This window comes from Salvelinus fontinalis, chromosome 2, assembly GCF_029448725.1.
Source record: "Salvelinus fontinalis isolate EN_2023a chromosome 2, ASM2944872v1, whole genome shotgun sequence".
In the NCBI taxonomy this organism is placed as follows: domain Eukaryota; kingdom Metazoa; phylum Chordata; class Actinopteri; order Salmoniformes; family Salmonidae; genus Salvelinus; species Salvelinus fontinalis.
Genome location: NC_074666.1, coordinates 40,169,495 through 40,191,802, shown reverse-complemented (window position 1 = coordinate 40,191,802; position 22,308 = coordinate 40,169,495). Strand labels below are relative to the sequence as shown.

The following is a 22,308-nucleotide window of genomic DNA, read 5'->3' as shown; positions in this document are numbered from 1 at the left end:
TTTACGAACAGCCAATCTGACAACGCTCTGAGTATACAAACTCTCAGAGCAAACTCTGTCACTCCAGATTAAATTTACGAAAACACCCGTAGTATAACCCAGCCTTTAGTCTTGAAATCTTTGGTTGTTTAGTACAGTTGAAGTCGGAAGTTTACATACACCTTAGCCAAATTCATTTAAACTTTTTCACAATTCCTGACATTTAATCCTTGTAAAATAATCCCTGTTTTAGGTCAGTTTAGGATCACCACATTATTTTAAGAATGTGAAATGTCAGAATAATAGTAGAGAGAATGATTTATTTCAGCTTTTATTTCTTTCATCACATTCCCAGTGGGTCAGATACATACACTCAATGAGTATTTAGTAGCATTGCCTTTAAATTGTTTAACTTGGGTCAAACGTTTCGGGTAGCCTTCCACAAGCTTCCCATAATAAGTTGGGTGAATTTTGGCCCATTCGTCCTGACAGAGCTGGTGAAGCTGAGTCAGGTTTGTAGGCATCCTTGCTTGCACACGCTTTTTCAGTTCTGCCCACAAAATGTCTATAAGATTGAGGTCAGGGCTTTGTGATGGCCACTCCAATACCTTGACTTCGTTGTCCTTAAGCCATTTTGCCACAACTTTGGAAGTATGCTTGGGGTCATTGTCCATTTGGAAGACCCATTTGCGACCAAGCTTTAACTTCCTGACTTATGTCTTGAGATGTTGCTTCAATATATCCACATAATTGTCCTCCCTCATGAGCCACCAGTCCCTCCTGTAGCAAAGCACCCCCACAACATGATGCTGCCACCCCCGTGCTTCATGGTTGGGATGGTGTTCTTCGGCTTGTAAGCCTCTCCCTTTTTCCTCCAAACATAATGATGGTCATTATAGCCAAACAGTTCTATTTTTGTTTCATCAGACCAGAGGACATTTCTCCATTTAGTACGATCTTTGTCCCCATGTGCAGTTACAAACCGTAGTCTGGCTTTTTTATGGCGGTTTTGGAGCAGTGGCTTCTTCCTTGCTGAGCGGCCTTTCAGGTTATGTCGATATAGGACTCATTTTACTGTGGATATAGATACTTTTGTACCTGTTTCTTCCAGCATCTTCACAAGGTCCTTTGCTGTTTTTTTGGGATTGATTTTGGACTTTTCGCATAAAAGTACGTTCATCTCTAGGAGACAGAACGTGTCTCCTTCCTGAGAGGTATGACGGCTGCGTGATCCCATGTCTTTATACTTGCGTACTATTGTTTGTACAGATGAATGTGGTACCTTCAGACATTTGGAAATTGCTCCCAATGATGAACCAGACTTATGGAGGTCTACAATTTTTATTCTGAGGTCTTAGCTGATTTCTTTTGATTTTCCCATGATGTCAAGCAAAGAGGCACTGAGTTTGAAGGTAGGCCTTGAAAAACATCCACAGGTACACCTCCAATTGACTCACATGATGTCAATTAGCCTATCAGAAGCTTCTAAAGCCATGACATAATATTCTGGAATTTCCCAAGCTGTTTAAAGGCACAGTCAACGTACATTTCTGACCCACTGGAATTGTGATACATTGAATAATAAGTGAAATAATTTGTCTATAAACAATTGTAGGAAAAATTACTTGTGTCATGCACAAAGTAGATGTCCTAACCGACTTGCCAAAACTATAGTTTGTTAACGAGAAATTTGTGGAGTAGTTGAAAAGGGAGTTTTAATGACTCCAACCTAAGTGTATGTAAACTTCCGACTTCAATTGTAGCTTAAGAAACAAGTTTCATGAAATCAATGATTTGCTAGTAAAAGATGACATTCATATTCTGACAATCTCTGAAACTCACTTAGATAATACTTTTGATGATACAGTGGTAGCAATACATAGTTATAAGATCTACAGAAAATACAGAAATGCCAAAGGTGGAGGTGTGGCCGTTTTTATATTCAGAACCACATTCCTTTAAAGCTTAGAAAGGATCTCATGTTAAATATTGTTGAAGTAATATGGCTACAAGTTTATCTGCCTCACCTAAAGCCCATTCTGGTGGGAAGCTGCTATAGACCACCAAGCGCTTACAGTCAATATCTGGATAACATGTGTGAAATACTTGATAATGTATGTGATATCAACAGATGTATATTTTATGGGTGATTTAAATATTGACTGGCTTTCATCAGGCTGCTCACTTAAGAGAAAGCTTCAAAATGTAACTAGTGCCTGCAACCTGGTTCAGGTTATCAGTCAACCGACAAGAGGGTAGTTACAAACAGCACAGGAATGAAATCATCAACATGTATTGATCACAACTTTACTAATGCTGTAGATATGTGCTTTAAAGCATGTCGTGATCACAATTTAGTAGCCATATCTAGGAAAACCAAAGTTCCAAAGGATGGGCCTAATATAGTGTCTAAGAGGTCATACAATAAGTTTTGTAGTGATACCTATGTTGTTGATGTAAAGAATATTTGTTGGTCCGTGGTGTGTAATGAGGAGGAACCAGACGCCGCAATTGACACATCGATGAAATTGCTTATCCCAGTTACTAATAACCATGCACCCATTAAGAAAATGACTGTAAAAGCGGTTATATCCCCATGGATTGATGAGGAATTGAAAAATTGTATGGTTGAGAGGGATGAGGCAAAAGGAACGGCAAATAAGTCTGGCTGCACAACCAACTGGCAAACATACTGCTTTGCGTTCTTAGGAAACTATGCAGTATTTCGTTTTTTATGAATTATTTCTTACAGTGTTACCCCAGGAAATCTTAAGTCTTATTACATACAGCCGGGAAGAACTATTGGATATAAGAGCAACGTCAACTTAAAAACTTCTTCTGGCTGCAAGCCCGAGGCCGCCCACAATATGACAACAGCCAGCTCAAGTGCAGGGCGTGAAATTTAAAATATATATTTTTTAAATATTTAACTTTCACACATTAACAAGTCCAATACAGCAAATGAAAGGTACACATCTTGTGAATCCAGCCAACATGTCCGATTTTTTAAATGTTTTACAGCGAAAACAGCACGTATATTTATGTTAGCTCACCACCAAATAAAAAAAAAGGACAGACATTTTTCACAGCACAGGTAGCATGCACAAAGCCAACCTAACTAACCAAGAACCAACCAAACTAACCAACAAACAACTTCATCAGATGACAGTCTTATAACATGTTATACAATAAATCTATGTTTTGTTCGAAAAATGTGCATATTTCAGGTATAAATCATAGATGACATTGCAGCTACAATCAGAAATTGCACCGAAAGCAGCCATAATAATTACAGACACCAACGTCAAATACCTAATTACTCATCATAAAACATTTCTGAAAAATACATAGTGTACAGGAAATGAAAGACAGGCATCTTGTGATTCCAGCCAATATTTCCGATTTATTAAGTGTTTTACAGCGAAAACACAATATAGCGTTATATTAGCTTACCACAATAGCCAGAAAGACAAGCCATTTCCCAGCAGTAAAAGTTAGCGATCGTAACAAACCAGTAAAAGATATATAATTTTTGACTAACCTTGATATTCTTCATCAGATGACAGTCCTATAACATCAGGTTATACATACACTTATGTTTTGTTCGAAAATGTGCATATTTAGAGCTGAAATCAGTGGTTATACATGTTGCTGTCGTAGCTACTTTTTCCACAACGTCAGGATATTTTTCTGACACTTTTTCTGACACACATTCTGACCAAATAGCTATTCATAAACATAACTAAAAAATACATGTTGCATAGGAAATGATAGATCCATTAGTTCTTAACTTCTTGCGACTACAGGGGGTGCTGTTTTCTCATTAGCATAATTGCATCACAGATTAAACGGCTTCCTACTAAATTCTTTATCGTACAATATGCATATTATTACTATCATTGGATAGAAAACAGTCTCTAGTTTCTATAGGCGTTGGAATTTTGTCTCTGAGTGGAACAGAACTCATTCTACAGCAATTTCCCTGACATGGAGTCAGATTTCACACATTTTGGCCCCTGATCTGGAGTCAGTTTAAAGGCCACTGTGAACGCTATCAGGATACGGACACTGCTTACGTCTTCCCCTGGATGCCTTTACGTGATGACGATTTGAATGGTATCGATTGCGCAATCACAGCCCCTATAAAACAAAAACACGTGTAGGTAGGAACTCCTTTCCAGCTGCGTCGGACGCACGGTGGACACCGACCCGTTCTTTTTCCAAGCATTAGTGTAGCCAGTTATATTTCTCCGGTCATGTTTCTACTCGTTATAGGAGTTAAAAACATCATAAGGTAGTTAATTTAAACCGTTTTATAGCAATTTATATCCGTTTAGTGCGATTTTGGGACATTTATTTCTGAGACACTGTGAATCTCTGGGCACGGTTCCAGTTCATGCCGAACGCAATGGGCATTTCTACATGGCAAGAGGACAGCTTCGACCAAAAGACGATTAGACCCAAGAAAGGATTCTTTGCCCAAGATTCTGATGGAAGAACAGCTCAAAGTAGGAACAATTTATTATGATAAATCGTGTTTCTGTCGAGAAATGTTAATCGCTTATGACGCCATTTTTTTAGACGTAGCTTTGCTTGGCGCAAACTGTATTGAAAAGTAAGGATAATTTAAAAAATGTAAATCAGCGATTGTATTAAGAATTAAATTGTCTATCAATCGCTGTCCACCCTATATTTTTTAGTCACGTTTATGAGTATTTATGTATACGACTAGATCACTGTCTAATATGGCGCACGACATTGTCTGACCAGCTGGGCAACTTTTGTCATTGTCTAACCATGATTTTGGTGGCTAAATATGCACATTTTCGAACAAACTGTATATGTATGTTGTAATGTGATGTTACAGGAGTGTCATCTGAAGAATTCTGAGAAGGTTAGTGAAAAAATTAATATATTTTGGCGATGTTTACGTTATCGCTCTCTTTGGCTAGAATCAATGCTCTGGTAACGTTTGCATATGTGGTATGCTAATATAACGATTTATTGTGTTTTCGCTGTAAGACACTTAGAAAATCTGAAATATTGTCTGTATTCACAGGATCTGTGTCTTTCGATTAGTGTATGCTGTGTATTTTTACGAAATGTTTGATGATTAGTAATTAGGTAAACACGTTGCTCTATATATTTATTCTAGTCCATTTGTGACGGTGGGTGCAATTGTAAACTATGATATCTACCTGAAATATGCACATTTTTCTAACAAAACTTATCCTATACCATAAATATGTTATCAGACTGTCATCTGATGAGTTTTTTTCTTGGTTAGTGGCTATCAATATCTTAGTTTAGCCGAATTGGTGATAGCACCTGATGGAGTAAGAAACTGATGGAGTTAGAAAAGTGGTGTCTTTTGCTAACGTGGTTAGCTAATAGATTTACATATTTTGTCTTCCCTGTAAAACATTTTAAAAATCTGAAATTGTGGCTTTATTCACAAGATCTGTATCTTTCATTAGGTGTCTTGGACTTGTGATTTAATGATATTTAGATGCTACTATTTAATTGTGACGCTATGCTAGGCTATGCTACTCAGTGTGGGGGGGGTGGGGAGTGATCCCGGACCCGGGGTGGATACTCGTGAAAGGTTAATGAAATCGCAGTGTTAGAATTCTAAAAAATAACTTCATTACGACATCCAACTTCGGTATAGCTAGAGTACCCCAAAGTTGGGCGCCGGCGACTAGTTCACATGTACGACAGATATATGAAATAGCATCATAAAATGTTTCTTACTTTTGCTGATCTTCCATCAGAATGTTGGACAAGAGGTCCTTTGTCAAGAACAATCGTTGTTTGGATTTAGAACATCCATTTTCCCTCTTGAATTAGCAAGCACACTAGCCAAGTGGCGCGAATCTCTCCATGTCAACAAACGGAAGAGCAGAACACACGGCAAAACTCCCGAAAAATGTTCAATCATCTGATGAAACTATATTGAAAAAACATACTTTACGATGATATGGTCACATGTATCAAATAAAATCAAAGCCGGAGATATTAGTCGCCTATAACGGCAGCTAAACAGAAGGCAAATCCAGGTCCTTCTTGGCGCTCTTCAGAAAACAAGAAATGGGGGACACGTCATACAAAGAGCTTGTATTCCACTTCAGACCAAGATAAACACTAAATTTCTTCTCTCACCGCCTCTTGACATCCAGGGGAAGGTCTATGAAGTGCACGTATACTAATACGTATCATGCCCATTTATGGGTAGGAAGTAGAACAGAGCCTCGATTTCAAACTTTCCACTTCCTGGTCAGGAAGTTTGTGCCAAATGAGTTCTGTTTGACTCACAGATATAATTCAAACGGTTTTAGAAACTAGAGAGTGTTTTCTATCCAATAGTAATAATAATATGCATATTGTACGAGCAAGAATTGAGTACGAGGCCGTTTGAAATGGGCACCTTTTATCTGGCTACTCAATACTGCCCCTGCAGCCCAAACAGGTTAACGACTCATGGTGTAATCATAACAACATACTAACAACATACTACTCAAGTCCTTCTGCTCACCTGACCTAGAATTCCTTACAATCAAATGCCGGACATTTTACCTACCAAGATCATTTTTGTCAGTTATAGTCACAGCTGTGTACATTCCCCCTCAAGGGAACACCAAGACGGCACTCAAGGAACTAAACTGGAATCCATATATCCGGAGTCTGCAGTTATTGTAGCTGGGGATTTTAACAAAGCAAATTTGAGGACAAGGCTACCTAAATTCTATCAGCATATTTATTGCACGACTTGCAGGGCTAATACTTTCGATCACTGCTACTCTAACTATCGCGATGCATTCAAAGCCCTCTCCCGACCTCCCTTCGGCAAATCCGACCACGACGTCATCTTGCTTGTTCCGTTTTATAAGCAGAAACTCAAACAGGATGTACCAGTGACGAGAACCATTCAACGCTTGTCTGACCAATCGGATGCCACGCTTCAAGATAGTTTTGATCACGCGGACTGGAATATGTTTTGGTCAGCTTCAGAGAACAACAATGACCTATACGCTGACTCGGTGCATTTATTAAGAAGTGCATTGGAGAAGTTGTTCCCACTGTGACTATTAAAACATACCCTAACCAGAAACAGTGGATGGATGACGGCATTCACACAAAACTGAAAGTGTGATCCACCACTTTTAACAATGGCAAAAAGGTCTGGAAATATGTCAGAAGTTAAACAGTGTAGTTATTCCCTCTGCAAGGCAATCAAGCAAGCGAAATGCCGGTACAGGGACAAGGTGGAGTCATAATTCAACGGCTCAGACACGAGATGTATGTGGCAGGATCTACAGCAAATCACGGACTATAAAAACAAAAACAGCCATGCCACGGACACCAACGTCAAGGTTCCAGACAAACTTAACACTTTCTTTGCCCGCTTGAGGATAATACAGTGCCACCATCGCAGTTTGCTAACAAAGACTGCTCCCCCCCTCTCCTTCTCCATGGCTGACGTGAGTAAAACATTTAAACTTGTTAACCCTCGCAAGGCTGCTGGAACGGACGGCATACCTAGCCGCGTCCTCAGAGCATGTGCAGACCAGCTGGCTGGTGTGTTTATAGACATATTCAATCGCTCCCTATCCCAGTCTGTTGCCCCCACATGCTTCAAGATGGCTACCATTGTTCCTGTACCCAAGAAGGCAAATATAACTGAACTAAATGACTATCGCCCCGTAGCACTTACTTCTGTCATCATGAAGTGTTTGAGAGGCTCATCGCCACCTTACCGACCACCCTAGACTCACTTCAGTTTACATACCGCCCCAACAGGTCCACAGATGACGCAATCGCCATCACACTGCACACTGCCCTATCCCATCTGGACAAAAAGAATACCTATGTAAGAATGCTGTTCATTGACTACAGCTCAGCATTCAACACCATAGTACCCTTCAAGCTCATCATCAAGCTGGAGGCCCTGGGTCTCAACCCCGCCCTGTGCAATTCGATCCTGGACTTTCTGACGGGCCGCCACCAGGTGGTGAAGGTAGTTAACAACATCTACACTGGGACCCCAAAAGGGTGTGTGCTCAGCCCCCTCCTGTACTTCCTTTTCACCCACGACTACATAGCCATGCACGCCTCCAACTCAATCATCACGTTTGCAGACGACACAACAGTAGTGGGCCTAATCACCAACAAATACAAAACAGCCTACTGGGAGGAGGTGAGGGCCCTCGGAGTGTGGTGTCAGGAAAACAACCTCTCACTCAACGTCAACAAGACAAAGGAGATGATCGTGGACTTCAGGAAACAGCAGAGGGAGCACCCCCCCTATCCACATCAAAGGGACAGCAGTGGAGAAGGTGGAACATTTTAAATTCCTCGGCGTACAGATGACATACAAACTGAAATGGTCCATCCACACAGACAGTGTGGGGAAGAAGGTGCAACATCAACTCCACTCCAGGAGGCTGAAGCTTGTCACCCAAAACCCTGACAAACTTTTACAGAGGCGCAATCGAGAGCATCCTGTCGGGCTGTATCACAGCCTTGTACGGCAACTGCACCGCCCTCAACCGCAAGGCTCTCCAGAAGGTGGTGGGGTCTGCACAATGCATCACCGGGGGCAAACTACCTGCCCTCCATGACAGCTACAGCACACGATGTCACAGGAAGGCCAAAAAGATCATCAAGGACAATAACCACCCGAGCCACTGCCTGTTCACACCGCTATCATCCAGAAGGCGAGGTCAGTACAGGTGCATTAAAGCTGGGACTGAGAGATTCAAAAACAGCTTCTATCTCAAGGCCATCAGAATGCTAAACAGCCATCACTAACTCAGAGAGGCCGATGCCTACATTGAGACCCAATCACTGGACACTTTAATAAATGGATCACTTGTCACTTTAAACAATGCCACTTTAAATAATGCCACTTTATTAATGTTTACATATCTTACATTACTCATATCACATGTATATACTGTATTTTATACCATCTACTGCACCTTGCCTATGCCGTTCGGCCATCGCTCATCCATATATTTATATGTACGTATTCTCATTCACCCGTATAGATTTCTGCGTATTAGGTACTTGTTGGGGAATTGTTAGATTACTTGTTAGATATCACTGCAATGTCGGAACAAGAAGCACAAGCATTTCGCTACACTCACATTAACATCTGCTACTCATGTGTATGTGACCAATAACATTTGATTTAAGATAAATTACATAGAAAATGAGAGTAAAAAGCTTTGGAGCACCTTAAATGAAACTCAGCTTCATCATTCATTGAATCAGATGGCTCATTCATCACAAAACCCGCTGATATGGCCAACTACTTGAATTACTTTTTCATTGGGAATATTAGCAAACTTAGGTATGACATGCTAGCACCAAGCGCTGACACTACACATCCAAGTATATATGACCAAATTATGAAAGACATGCGTTGTAATTTTGAAGTGAGTGTGAAAAAATGATTGTCTATCAACAATGACAAGCCACCCGGGTCTGACAACTTGGATGGAAAATTACTGAGGATAATAGCGACATCGCCACTCGTATTTGCCATATCTTCAATTTCAGCCTACTATTGTGTTCCCTCAGGCCTGGAAGGAAGCAAAAGTAATTCCGCTACCTAAGAATAGTGATGCCTCCTTCACTGGCTAAAATAACTGACCAATCAGCCTGTTAGCAACCCATAGTAAACTTTTGGAAAAAATATTTTTTACCAGAGACAATGGTATTTACAGTCAACAACAGACTTTCATCATGCTTATAGGGAAGGACATTCAATAAGCATAGCACTTACACAAATTGACTGGTGACTAAGAGAAATTCATAATAAAATATTGTGGTGGCTGTTTGTTAGACTTCAGTGTGCCTTTTGACATTATCGATCCTATTCTGCTGCTGGAAAAACGTCTGTGTTATGGCTTTACACCCCTGCTATATTGTGGTTCTTTAAGGAAGTCTCTCCAACATAATCCAGGTAGCATCAGGAATTCCCCAGGGCAACTGTCTAGGGCACTTACTTTTTTCAATATTTTCTAACGACATGCCACTGGCTCAACACTAAACACGTCTGCTACTACAACGACTGAAATGACTGCAACACTTAACAAAGAGCTGGAGTTAGTTTCAGAATGGGTGACAAGGAATAAGTTCATCCTAAATATTTTTTTAACTAAAAGCATTGTATTTAGAACAAATCATTCACTAAACCCTAAACTTAAACTAAATCTTGTAAAGTATAATGTGGAAATTGAGCAAGTTGAGGTGACTAAACTGCTTGGAGTAACCCTGGAGTGTAAATTGTCATGGTCAAAACATATTGATATATTAGTAGCTAAGATGGGGAGAAATCCATAATAAAACGCAGCTCTGCCTTCTTTACAGCACTATCAACAAGGCAGGTCCTACAGACCGTAATTTTGTTGACTGTTCAGTTGTGTGGTCAGGTGCCACAAAGAGAGATTTTGCAATTGGCTCAGAAGAGGGTAGCACGAAAGGCCCTTAGATGTACTTGATGTACACAGAGAGCTAACATTAATAATATGCATGTCAATCTCTCCTGGCTCAATGTGGAGGAGAGATTGACTTCATCACTACTTGTGTTTGTGAGAGGTATTGACATGTTGAATGCACTGAGCTGTCTGTTTGAACTACTGGCCCACAGCTCGGACACCCATGCATACCACACAAGACATGCCACCAGAGGTCTCTTCACAGACCCCAAGTCCAGAACAGATTATGGGAGGCGCACTGTACTACAAAGAGCCATGACTACATGGAACTCTATTCCACATCAAGTAACTCATGCAAGCAGTAAAATTAGATTTAAAAAACAGATACAAAATTTTTATTTATGGAACAGCGGGGACTGTGAAGCAACACAAACATAGGCACAGACACATGCATACACACACGATAACATATGCACTACACACACATGGCTTTTGTGTTGTAGATACATGGTAGTAGAGTAGGGGCCTGAGGGCACACACTTAATGTGTTGTGAAATCTGTTGTGAATGTATTTCAATGATATTAAAATTGTATAACTGCCTTCATTTTGCTGGACCGCAGGAAGAGTAGCTGCTGCCTTGGCATAATACATGTATTTATCTATAGTAAATACAAATTGTTGATAAACACGGGAAACTGAGCGTGAAAAACCCAGCAGCGTTGCAGTTCTTAAAGCAAACCGATGTGCCTAGCACATTCTATCATACTCCATTTAAAGGCACTTAAATATTTTGTCTTGCCCATTCACCCTCACAATGGCACACATACACAATCCATGTCTCAATTGTCTCAAGGCTTAAAAATCCTTCTTTAACCTGTCTCCTCACCTTCATTTACATTGATTGAAGTATATTTAACAAGTGACATCAATAAGGTATCATAGCTTTCAGCTCAATTCACCTGGTCAGCCCATGTCATGGAAAGAGCAGTACACTCAGTGTATATTGTTAGCACCAGCCCTTAGCTCAGTTAATGAATAACCCAAGGAGCTATTATCTGCACATCTTGTAATGTAATCCAAGGTCACAGCGCAATAGTTACACAGAGGATTGCATTAAATCTGGAGAGAGACTTCTTGTGTTTACCAATTATACAGATTCCTTATTGGCTAGATATGGGTCATGGGTCCCCACTTTCCAGTTCCCTACATACAGTACATGCGCTTTGAAAAACAATTCCTGTATTTTCGATGTGGTGATTTTACATACAATGTGATTTGTGATTTGACTTGCCATTTAATAATGGCAATACATGTCATTATATTGAACCCAGCTTTTCCATTTGTCTTTAGCTTTCGACTGCATCATATCTTCCCTTTAATACAATACCATAGTCAAATAATATAGGCTGAGATCAGGGTCATTTCATTTTCTGTTCTGGTCAAGGATTTAGAATATCTGTCAGTACATTATTAAGCCTTGGAGATAGTAAATCACGGTGTGTGTATAAAGAAACAACAATCATGCATGGAACTACAAAACAAACCACGAGTTCAGAGAATTTTAAAAAAGTGTGAAAGGGAGCACTTGTTGCATACCTGCCCCTGGTAGGGTGGGGTAGATAGGTGGAGTTTGTCCCACACTTGAAATAAAAGCTTACCTACAGGTAGCCAAGAACTCATTGAATAAGCTTTTTTCCTTCTCTCTCCTTTTTGTTCTCACAAAATGTCCTAAATATCATTGTGCCAAAGAGGACAAAGAGGAGAGAACATTGTGGAACTCTGAAGAAGGGGTTTTACAGCAGGTTCACATTGCAGATTATAACTACTGCGAGCAAATGAAGCCACACCTGAGAAGGCATCAACACTAAACGTGAGTATTATACAACTTCCTTGCATTTTAAAAGTAACTTAGAGAAGTTAAGTAAGAACTTTGTAAGACGTTCTACAGAAAGTGTTACTGCATGCTACTGAGTTAATTTACAACTTTCCATAATTTCTTATTAACCATAGAAATAATAATCCTGAGCTTTCTGTCATGAGGAGCTCTATTTTTCTAGTTGCCGTGTCAACTGGCAAAATGAAGAATCTAGATTTACAAAAATGTCATGGTTTTGCATATATTCTTAAAGAAACCCTGTTTAAATGTAAAAATTGTGTGTTTCAGTGGGGAATAGATATAACATAATATTTAGACATTATTTAGCGGAATGTTTTGGGCTCAGTGATATACTGTATGTGAACATCCGATGGAGGACATACAATATCTAACAGGTTAAATATCTGTGTTGTGAAATTAGGTGTGTGGAAATATCTTATCAATTGCCTAATTTCTGGATGAAACCAACCAGCTACAGTAGCTCCAGTGAGAATGTTTTTGTAACTGACATTTGTCCAACGGGCTCATTTAATGCTTGAACTATTCCTGAACTGTGTTACCTACTGTGTCCTAGTTTGTTGCCATTGACTAACATTGCTTCTTCTTTTTCAGTCCCACTGCTTGCAATGCAAATAGGGTGACAACAAAGTGGCAACTACAGAGAACACACTTAAGACCAAGATGACCACCAAGAAGGCAGATGTCCAACGGAGGATCGTCTCCAAGAATGGACACAACCAAGTGCGCATTGACAACGTGGAGGGCATGGTGAAGATCTACCTCCACGACATCTGGACCACGGTGGTGGACATGAAGTGGCGCTATAAGCTCACCCTCTTCTCCTCCACTTTCATAATGACCTGGTTCCTCTTTGGCGTCATCTTCTACTTTATCGGCATGGGCAACGGTGACTTCGAGGGTGAGCTGCTGTCCAACCACACGCCCTGTGTCATGAACGTCGAGACCCTAACCGGGGCCTTCCTCTTTTCCCTGGAGTCACAGACTACCATTGGCTACGGCTTCCGCTACATCACCGACGAGTGTCCGCTGGCCATCTTCGTCCTGCTGGTCCAGCTGGTCACCACGGGCCTGGCTGAGATCTTTGTAACCGGAGCCTTTCTGGCCAAGCTGGCGCGACCCAAAAAGCGGGCCGAGACCATCAAGTTCAGCCAGTTGGCAGTGATCTGCCGCCGCGATGGTAAACTATGTCTGATGGTGCGTGTGGCCAACTTGAGGAAGAGCCTGCTGATCCAGTGCCAGCTGATGGGCAAGCTGCTCTCACCCAATGTGACCGAGGAGGGCGAGAAGACTCTGATCCGCCAGACGGCTGTGGACTTCTACATAGACTCATGCGGGGAGTGCCCCTTCCTAATCCTGCCCCTCACATTCTACCACGTGCTGGATGAGAGTAGCCCGCTGGCGGGGCTGACCGCTGAGAGGTTGCGGACGCGTGACTTTGAGCTGCTGGTCACCCTTAATGCCACCATGGAGTCCACGGCAGCCACTTGTCAGAGCCGCACCTCATACGTTCCCCAGGAGATCCTGTGGGACTACAAGTTCAAGCCTGTGCTCTTCAGCACCCCTGGTGGCCAGTACGTGGCCGACTTTAACTTCTTTGACAAGGTGCAGGTGAGCAGCGACCCTACATTCCCCAGCAACAACAAAGATAAGCTGAAACTGGAGGAGTACAAGAAGGAATAAGAGGTCGCTCAAACATGTTGGACACTGGTAATAAACATGACCCAAACAATTTGTAAACACGCATTACGGAAATATATCTGTTTATATTTCATATAATTGCTAAACCTAATACGCATGAGTGAATGATGACACTTTTAAGCAAATAAACTCATGTTCATGTAAATTCAGGTGCAGTGTATAACTAGCACATCGTTTGGATCCACAAGCCATATAATAGGAGAATATGGACATACAGGCAAAACAAGGACTGGGTCTCAGGTGCCAGTGTTTGAGTGGAACTGTGGCAGCAACTATTGCTGTACTAGAAATATTTAACCTGTACATAGGATTCCAGGAAAGCGGATTCAAGATGTTGTTTCTTTATATCACTCAAGTTGGATATTTTAAGATATTATACAAATTTCACACTAAGGGCAGATGGGGATAGAACAAAACTTATTTAGTGTGTAGCGCTTAAGAGCTGTGTTTTTTCTGTCTACGAATAAACCATTGACTTTGAAGAAGAGATGTTTCATATGCCATTATGAGATTGAAGGGATGTTTTTATCCCCCTTCCCATTACCCACATCCCACACTGCTCTACTCCTCATCTCTTAGATTCGAGCCAATTAAGGGCTCTACTCAATCCGTATCGCAAAAGTTCCAAGTTACAGCGTGATTGAAATTTAAAGGCAATGGAGACTGCATTCACGGCAAACGCTGCATTTGTCGGCTCAATCGGAAATTACCTTTACATTTCTATTGTGCAATCTGCAACGCTTCAGCGGTACAGATTGAATCGAACCCGAGGTCTGTCGTTTGGTTGTTGGCACACACTGAACGTTTTGGGTCAAAACAATGGGAGCAACTTCTCTTTACTGTATGCAGACAGAGCACAATAACACACAATCTTTGACCTTCTAAGACAAGAGAGGACAGCACTTTGGTTGAAAATACTTTATTAGAAATTACACTGTAGAAAATCTATCAAAGTACATGATATTTATCATCCCTTTAGTCAACAATCTCAGTATCTCAGTCCTGTTTCTCAGCTTACAAGGCTGCCAGTTTATAGTTTCTACCCAAGCCTGCATCCCATAAAATAATACTGAACAGGTCTGAAATGCCTTGCCTGGCCAACACAATCAGTTTTAGATTAGTATATATAGTTTATGTTGTAAACTGTTTACATAGATTAAAGTTCAAAGGCAACAATAGTTTAAAAAAAAAGGTTTTTGTTTACTGCCCGCTTTGGTCCATTTCCATTACTTTTTTTGTCACTATATCTAATATAAAAACGTTGTCTGTGTCTTTGGCTGGCTGAGATCAACTCGTAGTGTATAAATGCATAAGTTATATATTTATCATATAAAGAGAAATATAACACTGACTTGTATACTTCAATCTAACAAACGCACAGCGTTCGTGACTCAGAAAAACAATAATACAAAATTAGCACTTCGTAAAATCTCTTCAGGTGAACTGGGAGTTTCTGTGGTAAGGCACTGGTCAAGAAAACCCTTCCTTCCTTCCTTCTAAAAAGATTTGAGGTCACACATTACATTTTACGAATCTTATTTCCAGTTTTTCTCAATTTCCAAAACACTGATGAATTGTTTTCAAGAATAACAATCAAGTTTAAAAAAAGTTCCTTTACGTTCAATAATGCCATATGCACTACCATATAGTATACTAATACTGATAAGACATAAGGCTAATAATATCCAAAGGAATAATACTTAATTTTTCACATATTTCATTGTCTTTTGATGATCCGCCATCCTCTCTGATGTTTCCCCATCCTTGGTCACAACCAGTCTGTGAGTCCATCCATGGTCATGTGACATGACCATCTAGCACACATCTACCCAAGGTGTTTCCTGCTGGTGCTCATTTCACAGTTTACTACAGCCAAGTTTAGTACTCCTCCCTACTTGCTCTGTGTACTCTAAAGTACACACTCATTTGCAACACCACACCCCTCTCCTCACTTACATCTCACTTACCTTGCCTAATCTGTACAGTCTTTGATATGTTAACTTCTTTAAATAAGGTAGTTTAATAGTTTAAAAAAATAATATATAATAAGCAACTGTTCATGCAGATATGGTATTTTTGGGGTATATTTATCGCCCTTCATAAAAAGGACATGATCATGTTAAATAGTCCACTGATAACTCCCTTTTACGTCTACTCAAAGACTTGTCTTTCATTGTTCTCAGAAACTACACGTCGCACAATGCCCTTGGTCATAGCAACATCCTCTATTGCCCTTTTTACAGTGTGCCCTCCTATATCGTCTTATAGCGACATGTCTGTAACCCTCCTCTCAATCTTTTAAAAAACCTTGAGTTCCCTTACCTGCTCATGCCCTAGAATTACACCAGTAATTCTAGGGCATGAAACCCTACCTCTAGCTCATACACCCTACCTCTACATTATTCCTTCATTATTGATCCTGCCCGTTTTAATTTGGTTCTTAAACTGCCCTTTGTGTTTGCCGGTTTATTCCCGTTTCTTCCCCCAGTTTTAGAGTTGCGAGACGACCTCCCCCTGGCAGGTCTAATAGTAAGTCCCCAGGTGAGAGGGCATGTGAGTGGCTGGGTGCCGGGTGTTGGGGTAGATACCACCGGTGGGGGAATTCCAGTAGGGGTTGGGGGCAGCAAAGAAGCTGGAGGAGGTGACAGGTAGCGCTTGGGGGTGAGGCGTGACAAAGTTGACCTTCTGCTGGTGTGCATGATAGGTGCTCATGTAGGATAAGTCGGAGGGGTATTTGTACATGGAGGACTCTGGAGGGTGGGGCTGCAGGGCCTGGGCGATGCCGTGGAAGTCAAACTTGTAGGCGTAGCGCTTGCCGTGCACCTTGGTCATGATGTTCTTGTCGTAGTAGTAGCGCAGGGCGCGGCTCAGCTTGTCGTAGTTCATGTTGGGCTTGCTCTTCCTCTCGCCCCAGCGCCTCGCCACCTCGTCCGGGTCGGTCATCTTGAACTCACCATTAGTGCCCTCCCAAGTGATGCAGCCGGAGTTGGCGCTGTCTGACAGGAGCTCCAGCAGGAACTGCCACAGCTGGATCTGTCCCGAGCCTGCAGGCAGAAAGTGTGTCAGCACAGTCACAATTACTAATACTGGCTGGGATTCAAACCGCACTACGCCGACATCACACTGCACTTCACTTTCAAAGGCAATTTCCTTGAAGTTCACGATCGCATTCAAGGTAAACGCTACTGATGTCAGCTCAAACGTAAATTACCTTTAAAGCTCAAGAGTAGTGCGATGTCGGCGGATTGCGGTTTGTTTGAGTCCCGGCCACAGTCTGGACAGAGACAGGAAGTCAACATGTAACAATTACTTATACAGTCTGGACAGAGTCAGGGAGTCAATATCGTAACAATTATAATACAGTCTGGACAGAGACATGGAATCAACACATAAAAAATGTATAATACAGTCTGGAGATAGACAGGCGGTCATCACCATAACAACTACAAAAAGACATGTTACAGTCAACACCACAAGAACTACTCATAGCAAAAGTCACTAACAAACAACTATTTATATAAATGGTGCCTTTGTTGTAATATGAATATCTAAAATCTTTAATCTTGTCTAATGAAGTGATAATCACTTCCACCCACCCGAAAACTCACCGGGGTTTGCCAGCCTGCTGCTCATGGGCCCCAGGATCTGGTAAGGATCTAAGAAGTGAAAAAGATTCACATTAGTAGGATACATTTCTTTTTTCGGCTCAGTCAACATCTATTTCAGAGTACTGTTCAAGCTTATATTTTACCTAGCTGAGGCCTCTGCTCCTCTGTTTTGGTGACAATGGTTGGGGAGGGCTGGGAACCTTGAGGGATAAAGTTCCCAAAATATTAACAGGGGGTTTCCCTGAGAGCAAATTTCCAAGTGTATACAGTGGAGAAATAGCTTCTTATCTTGAGGTATCCAAATTCCTGTTTTCTGATTGTGTCTGACCTGTTTTGTTTATGTTTAGTCTACAGGCTTGTAAAGATGTAGGCCTATTCTTTTAAATTCACTGTAATGTACTTTTACACATTTCCCAATAGATGAAAACCAAAGGGAGTGCCATGTTTTGACAAAGGACCGATGTGCAGTACATTGTGACTCTTTACCTTTGGTGGAAGACACAGCTTGAGGAGCCCAGCCAGATCTTCTGGCTGCTTCATAAGCCAGGTCTGTAAAATATCATAAATGACAAATGAACCTGCTGCCTGCAGCTATGAACCTTAACCCTAGAGGGCGCTATGATAAAAACAAAAATATACTGATGGGTGAGTGCATTTCTGTGGTTCACCTCATCGGTCTGAGGCAAGAGTTGTGGATTGCCAGAAACTTCCCATAATACAAGCGGCCCAAACACAGAGGCACAACTACTGCAGTCTGGAGTATTATTTTAAGGGCAAGGGATGCTTGAGTTGAAAAATAAATAAAACCTCTAAACATTTTTTTAGACAAACTTCTAAATACATCTTTGTTTATGTGTATTTGTACATGGGCATTGGGCAATTTGGAAAATGTAGTACTTTGTCTCTAAGGTATGTGGTTCCTTGTTTCTCCTTTACCCCTGTACCTTGCTCCACTACAAGTGTAATTGGATGTGCTTACAGTATGCACTTATGCCTCATCTACATAAACTTATAGGAGTGATGAATCACCCACCTGGCCTAGTGGAGACTCTGGGGGAGTTGTCAGTGGGATAAACAGGAGTGTTGGGGAAAATAAAACTCGCACCTCCTGCAGAGAGTGAAAGAGAGGATCATTAATAAATTATGTAAATGATTATGTACCTGTAATGACAACCTCTCATGACACAATTCCTGAATGTTCCAGTTTAATTGCTTTGACGATTATCCATGTGGGGAGGGATTTCGTGCAGCACAGGGACAATTACAGCAGTATGCATCAACGTTAGACTTTAGCACATGCTTTCCTCTACACTCTACAGCTACAATGCATAACTGCACCAGCATACAGTAACTTCTGCACCACATAACAAAAACACATTAGAAATAATAACAACAAAAGATACAATTTGATTACTTGATGCATAATCTGATAATCATATGAATACAAAAAAGCAGTGTGAATGTATATAAAGAGTACACTGTATATACATAGATGGGCACTGTGTGCGTGTGAGGATACTGTGGTGGCGGGAGCAAAGCCAGAGGTAGAGAAGGGGGGCAGGGGACTCCTTACCTGAGTTGCGAGCATGCATTAACCGCGGGGAGTTTTGTAAGGCTTTGTCAACATCATCGGAAGTCAAGTGAGGAAGTGGAGCTGAGAAATAAAACATTCTTTTGAAAAAGAGATGAACCAAAAAAATAGAACAGCTCAAAACAACCTATGATGTGCAAGGAGTGATGCGTTGAGGGGGAGGGGGGAGGGGGCAGCCATAACACAAACACAGACCATTAGTGATGCACTAAGGTAGGGGCTGCTCTCTGAACTGCCATAGAGGCAACATTCAACAGGCAAGGAGCGATACAGGGAGATAGAGTGGTGAGGCAATGGAGTGTGGGGGGGGGGGGGGGGGGAGAGAGAGAGAGAGAGAGAGAGAGAGAGAGAGAGAGAGAGAGAGAGCTTGTAAGTAAGACAATGGTAGGGAGGGCCAACCCAAATAAACAGTTAATCACTCGTGCCCACATTCGTCCGTGAGAATCCATCGCTTTTCCCTCCTCCAGAGTAAATTCGGTGAGCGTGTGTACACATGAGGGGGAAAGAGAAGTAGCAGCCATTGCCAAAAACAAAAATAGGAGAGGGGGATGAAAGGAAAGCTTGTGAGGGCTTTCTTCTTTCCCCCCCCATCACTAGTGTATTTTCCAGTCAAGCAGACCTCAAAGCCAAATCCAGCAACTATTTTTAATATTGGCAATTCTCTCTTATCAATTTCAAACTGCCCACAGTATTTCAATGAGGGTGTGGGAACTGGTGATTACACTAAAAGTAATGTATAAGAAAAGACCTTTCAAAAGATTTTCGTGAGACTCATGCATATCAAGAACACTTCAAGCACAGGGTTGTGGAATAATGCAATGGGGGTGATATTTGGGGTATGTCATATGGTTCTGGAAATTTCTACATAGAAACACCATCAGGAGGAAGGATGAAAGTGGCCAGTTTATGCCCCTGCCTCCTGTAAGACCCTGTGATCTGTGAACCGTACATGATACACAACATCTTGGTGTCATTATACTCCTTATAGCGGGCTCTAACATATGGAGTATTTCAAGATTCTAAAAGAAAAATGTTAACATTCATTTATTCAACATTCAACATATTAATAAAAAGTACCCTTTTTGATTTTGTTAATTTTAAGACAATGTTTGCAACAATATACTCTAAAATTACATCAAATTTCCAGAGGGGGCTCTCTCCTAGTTTTGAAGTTATGATACATTTTATGAGCACCAACAACACAGTGAATGGGAAAATGGATTCAAAGGGAACTCCCTCTGCTGGTGATTTGCTGAATGTGCAATCCTACAGGAGGGCTGTGATTGGTTAATTACCTATAACGTCAATGTATAAAATTGGCTTCATATGAATATATTTTATGTTGAATATATGAATGTGTACATTTCAAAATATAGACATACTCCATATTTGAGAGCACACTATAAGGAGTAAAATGGCAAAAATATGTTGTCTGTATCGTACGGTTCATGGATCATAAGGTCTTACAGGAGGCATGTTTACAGTGGTCTAAAAAGGGCCTAAATCGGCCACTTTCATTGTACAAATGTAAAAAGCATGTCAAACATCCTTCCTCCCAATGAAGTTTCTATGTCAGAATTCACAGAACAATCTGAGATACCCAAAATATTTTCGGGATGTCCTGGCATGGAATCACCCAATGTTATACTGTACCTACATTTAGTCTGAATGGTGACAGTTTTTGGCACATAATGATGACACACAAGAATTAACTCTGAACTACTCAAGCTACCTGGATTTCTCATTTCTCTGTCTGGCTGGCTCTATCTGTTTGGTTCTCCTCTTTCTCCCATCACTAACCACCTCTGCACATCTGTGGGTGAACCCTACCGAAACCGATACTGATATCAAACAAACAAACCCACAAGCAGTCACTATGAAAAGAGTAATGGTTCATTGGAAAGTTCTTTGCACGATCAAATGGAACTTGGACTCAGAGAGAGCAGAGAGAGAGAATGTCAAAGATAAACATAATCTCAAGAGTCTGACAAATGACTATAAACAGATATGCTTCTTAAGATGGGTGCCAATGATGACTTTATTGATGTAGTGTACCTATTCCTCTTTAAAAACATATTATTAATTATTTTATTATTGTTACACTACTGCCACCATTACTCCTACTGCTACTACACATCTACCACTGTAACATCTAATGTTAACAACTTAAAACCAGAATGAGTGTGTGTGTGTGTGTGTGTGTGTGTGTATGCATGTGAAGAAGCATGTGGACGACATGCACCAATGCATGTGTTGTAGAGAGGAGGTGAGGTGTCACTGGACAGGAAAGCAGGTCTTGGAGCAGTGAGTCATTCAGCCAAAGCAGCAGAAGCAGCAACAACAGGGACTCCTTCATCAGGTTTCATTCTAATCTGCAGTCAAGCAAAGTAGCTGAGGCAACCCGGAGAATGTCAGTGAGAGCTCAGTTGGATGCAGACTATACACAGACAGGAGTACTGAGGCTCGCTACAGAAAGGCTACATGATCTGCCCTAACTTTGACAAGCTATGAGAACTTCAAAAAGTGCATCTCATACTCCACTTTCTCCTTAATCTAGGTAAGTCTGGTCCTAGAGAGCCATAGTGTATGCAGGCCTTAAGACCAATATTTAAAGCCCCTTAAGCCTGCTTAACTTATAACCCACCAGGACAAGTTCTCTAACCGTACCCCTGGTATAGAGGTAGAAAAAGATGGACCACCAGACCACAGCAGCCCTTCAATAGTACCCCTTTGTAGCCTCTTTCTTTACTGCCTGCCTGCCATTGCATTGTGTTGGCCAGCTAGTGAAGGGCGCAGAAGGCGGGAGCATGTAGAGGGAGGAGAGCAGAGAGGGATGATGATGAGGAGGAGAAGGAAGATACTAGACTCACTCTCTCTGAGGTAGTGCAGATGGGAGAGCAGGATGTCTGCGTTGTAGCTGAGCGTGAGCCTCTGGAAGTCCTCTTTGCACATCTTGCACAAGTCTTTGCCATCCACGTTGTGGAAGAGAGCCAGATCCACGTCCAGCAGGCCATACTCCTTTACTGCCCACTCCAGCCACTGGCGCACATGCTCCGTGGACCACAGCGTGGGATCTGCCAGGCCATGGA

At 41.4% G+C, this 22,308-nt stretch overlaps 2 protein-coding genes across 6 annotated transcripts in view; one reads left to right on the top strand and one right to left on the bottom strand.

The window, feature by feature from the left end:
- The first annotated feature begins 11,025 nt into the window (after positions 1-11,025).
- LOC129818683 (ATP-sensitive inward rectifier potassium channel 15-like) lies at positions 11,026-14,930 on the top strand. Its single transcript, XM_055874833.1, has 2 exons — positions 11,026-12,295; positions 12,914-14,930. The coding sequence occupies exon 2, from the start codon at positions 12,983-12,985 to the stop codon at positions 14,000-14,002; it is 1,020 nt and encodes a 339-aa protein (XP_055730808.1). The 5' UTR covers positions 11,026-12,295; positions 12,914-12,982; the 3' UTR covers positions 14,003-14,930.
- The window catches only part of LOC129818662 (transcriptional regulator Erg-like), a 105,958-nt gene continuing 98,573 nt past the window's right edge, over positions 14,924-22,308 (bottom strand). For 3 of the 5 annotated variants that reach the window (XM_055874784.1, XM_055874794.1, XM_055874803.1), the window contains 8 exons: positions 22,090-22,293; positions 19,202-19,282; positions 18,662-18,736; positions 18,115-18,177; positions 17,772-17,828; positions 17,629-17,676; positions 17,232-17,294; positions 14,924-17,064 (listed from right to left, as the gene is read on the bottom strand). In XM_055874784.1, coding sequence (XP_055730759.1) covers positions 16,544-17,064; positions 17,232-17,294; positions 17,629-17,676; positions 17,772-17,828; positions 18,115-18,177; positions 18,662-18,736; positions 19,202-19,282; positions 22,090-22,293 — 1,112 coding nt within the window. In that variant the 3' untranslated portion in view covers positions 14,924-16,543. The remainder of the gene's footprint in view (positions 17,065-17,231; positions 17,295-17,628; positions 17,677-17,771; positions 17,829-18,114; positions 18,178-18,661; positions 18,737-19,201; positions 19,283-22,089; positions 22,294-22,308) is intronic. The other 2 variants (XM_055874812.1, XM_055874821.1) reach the window with 2 other exon arrangements.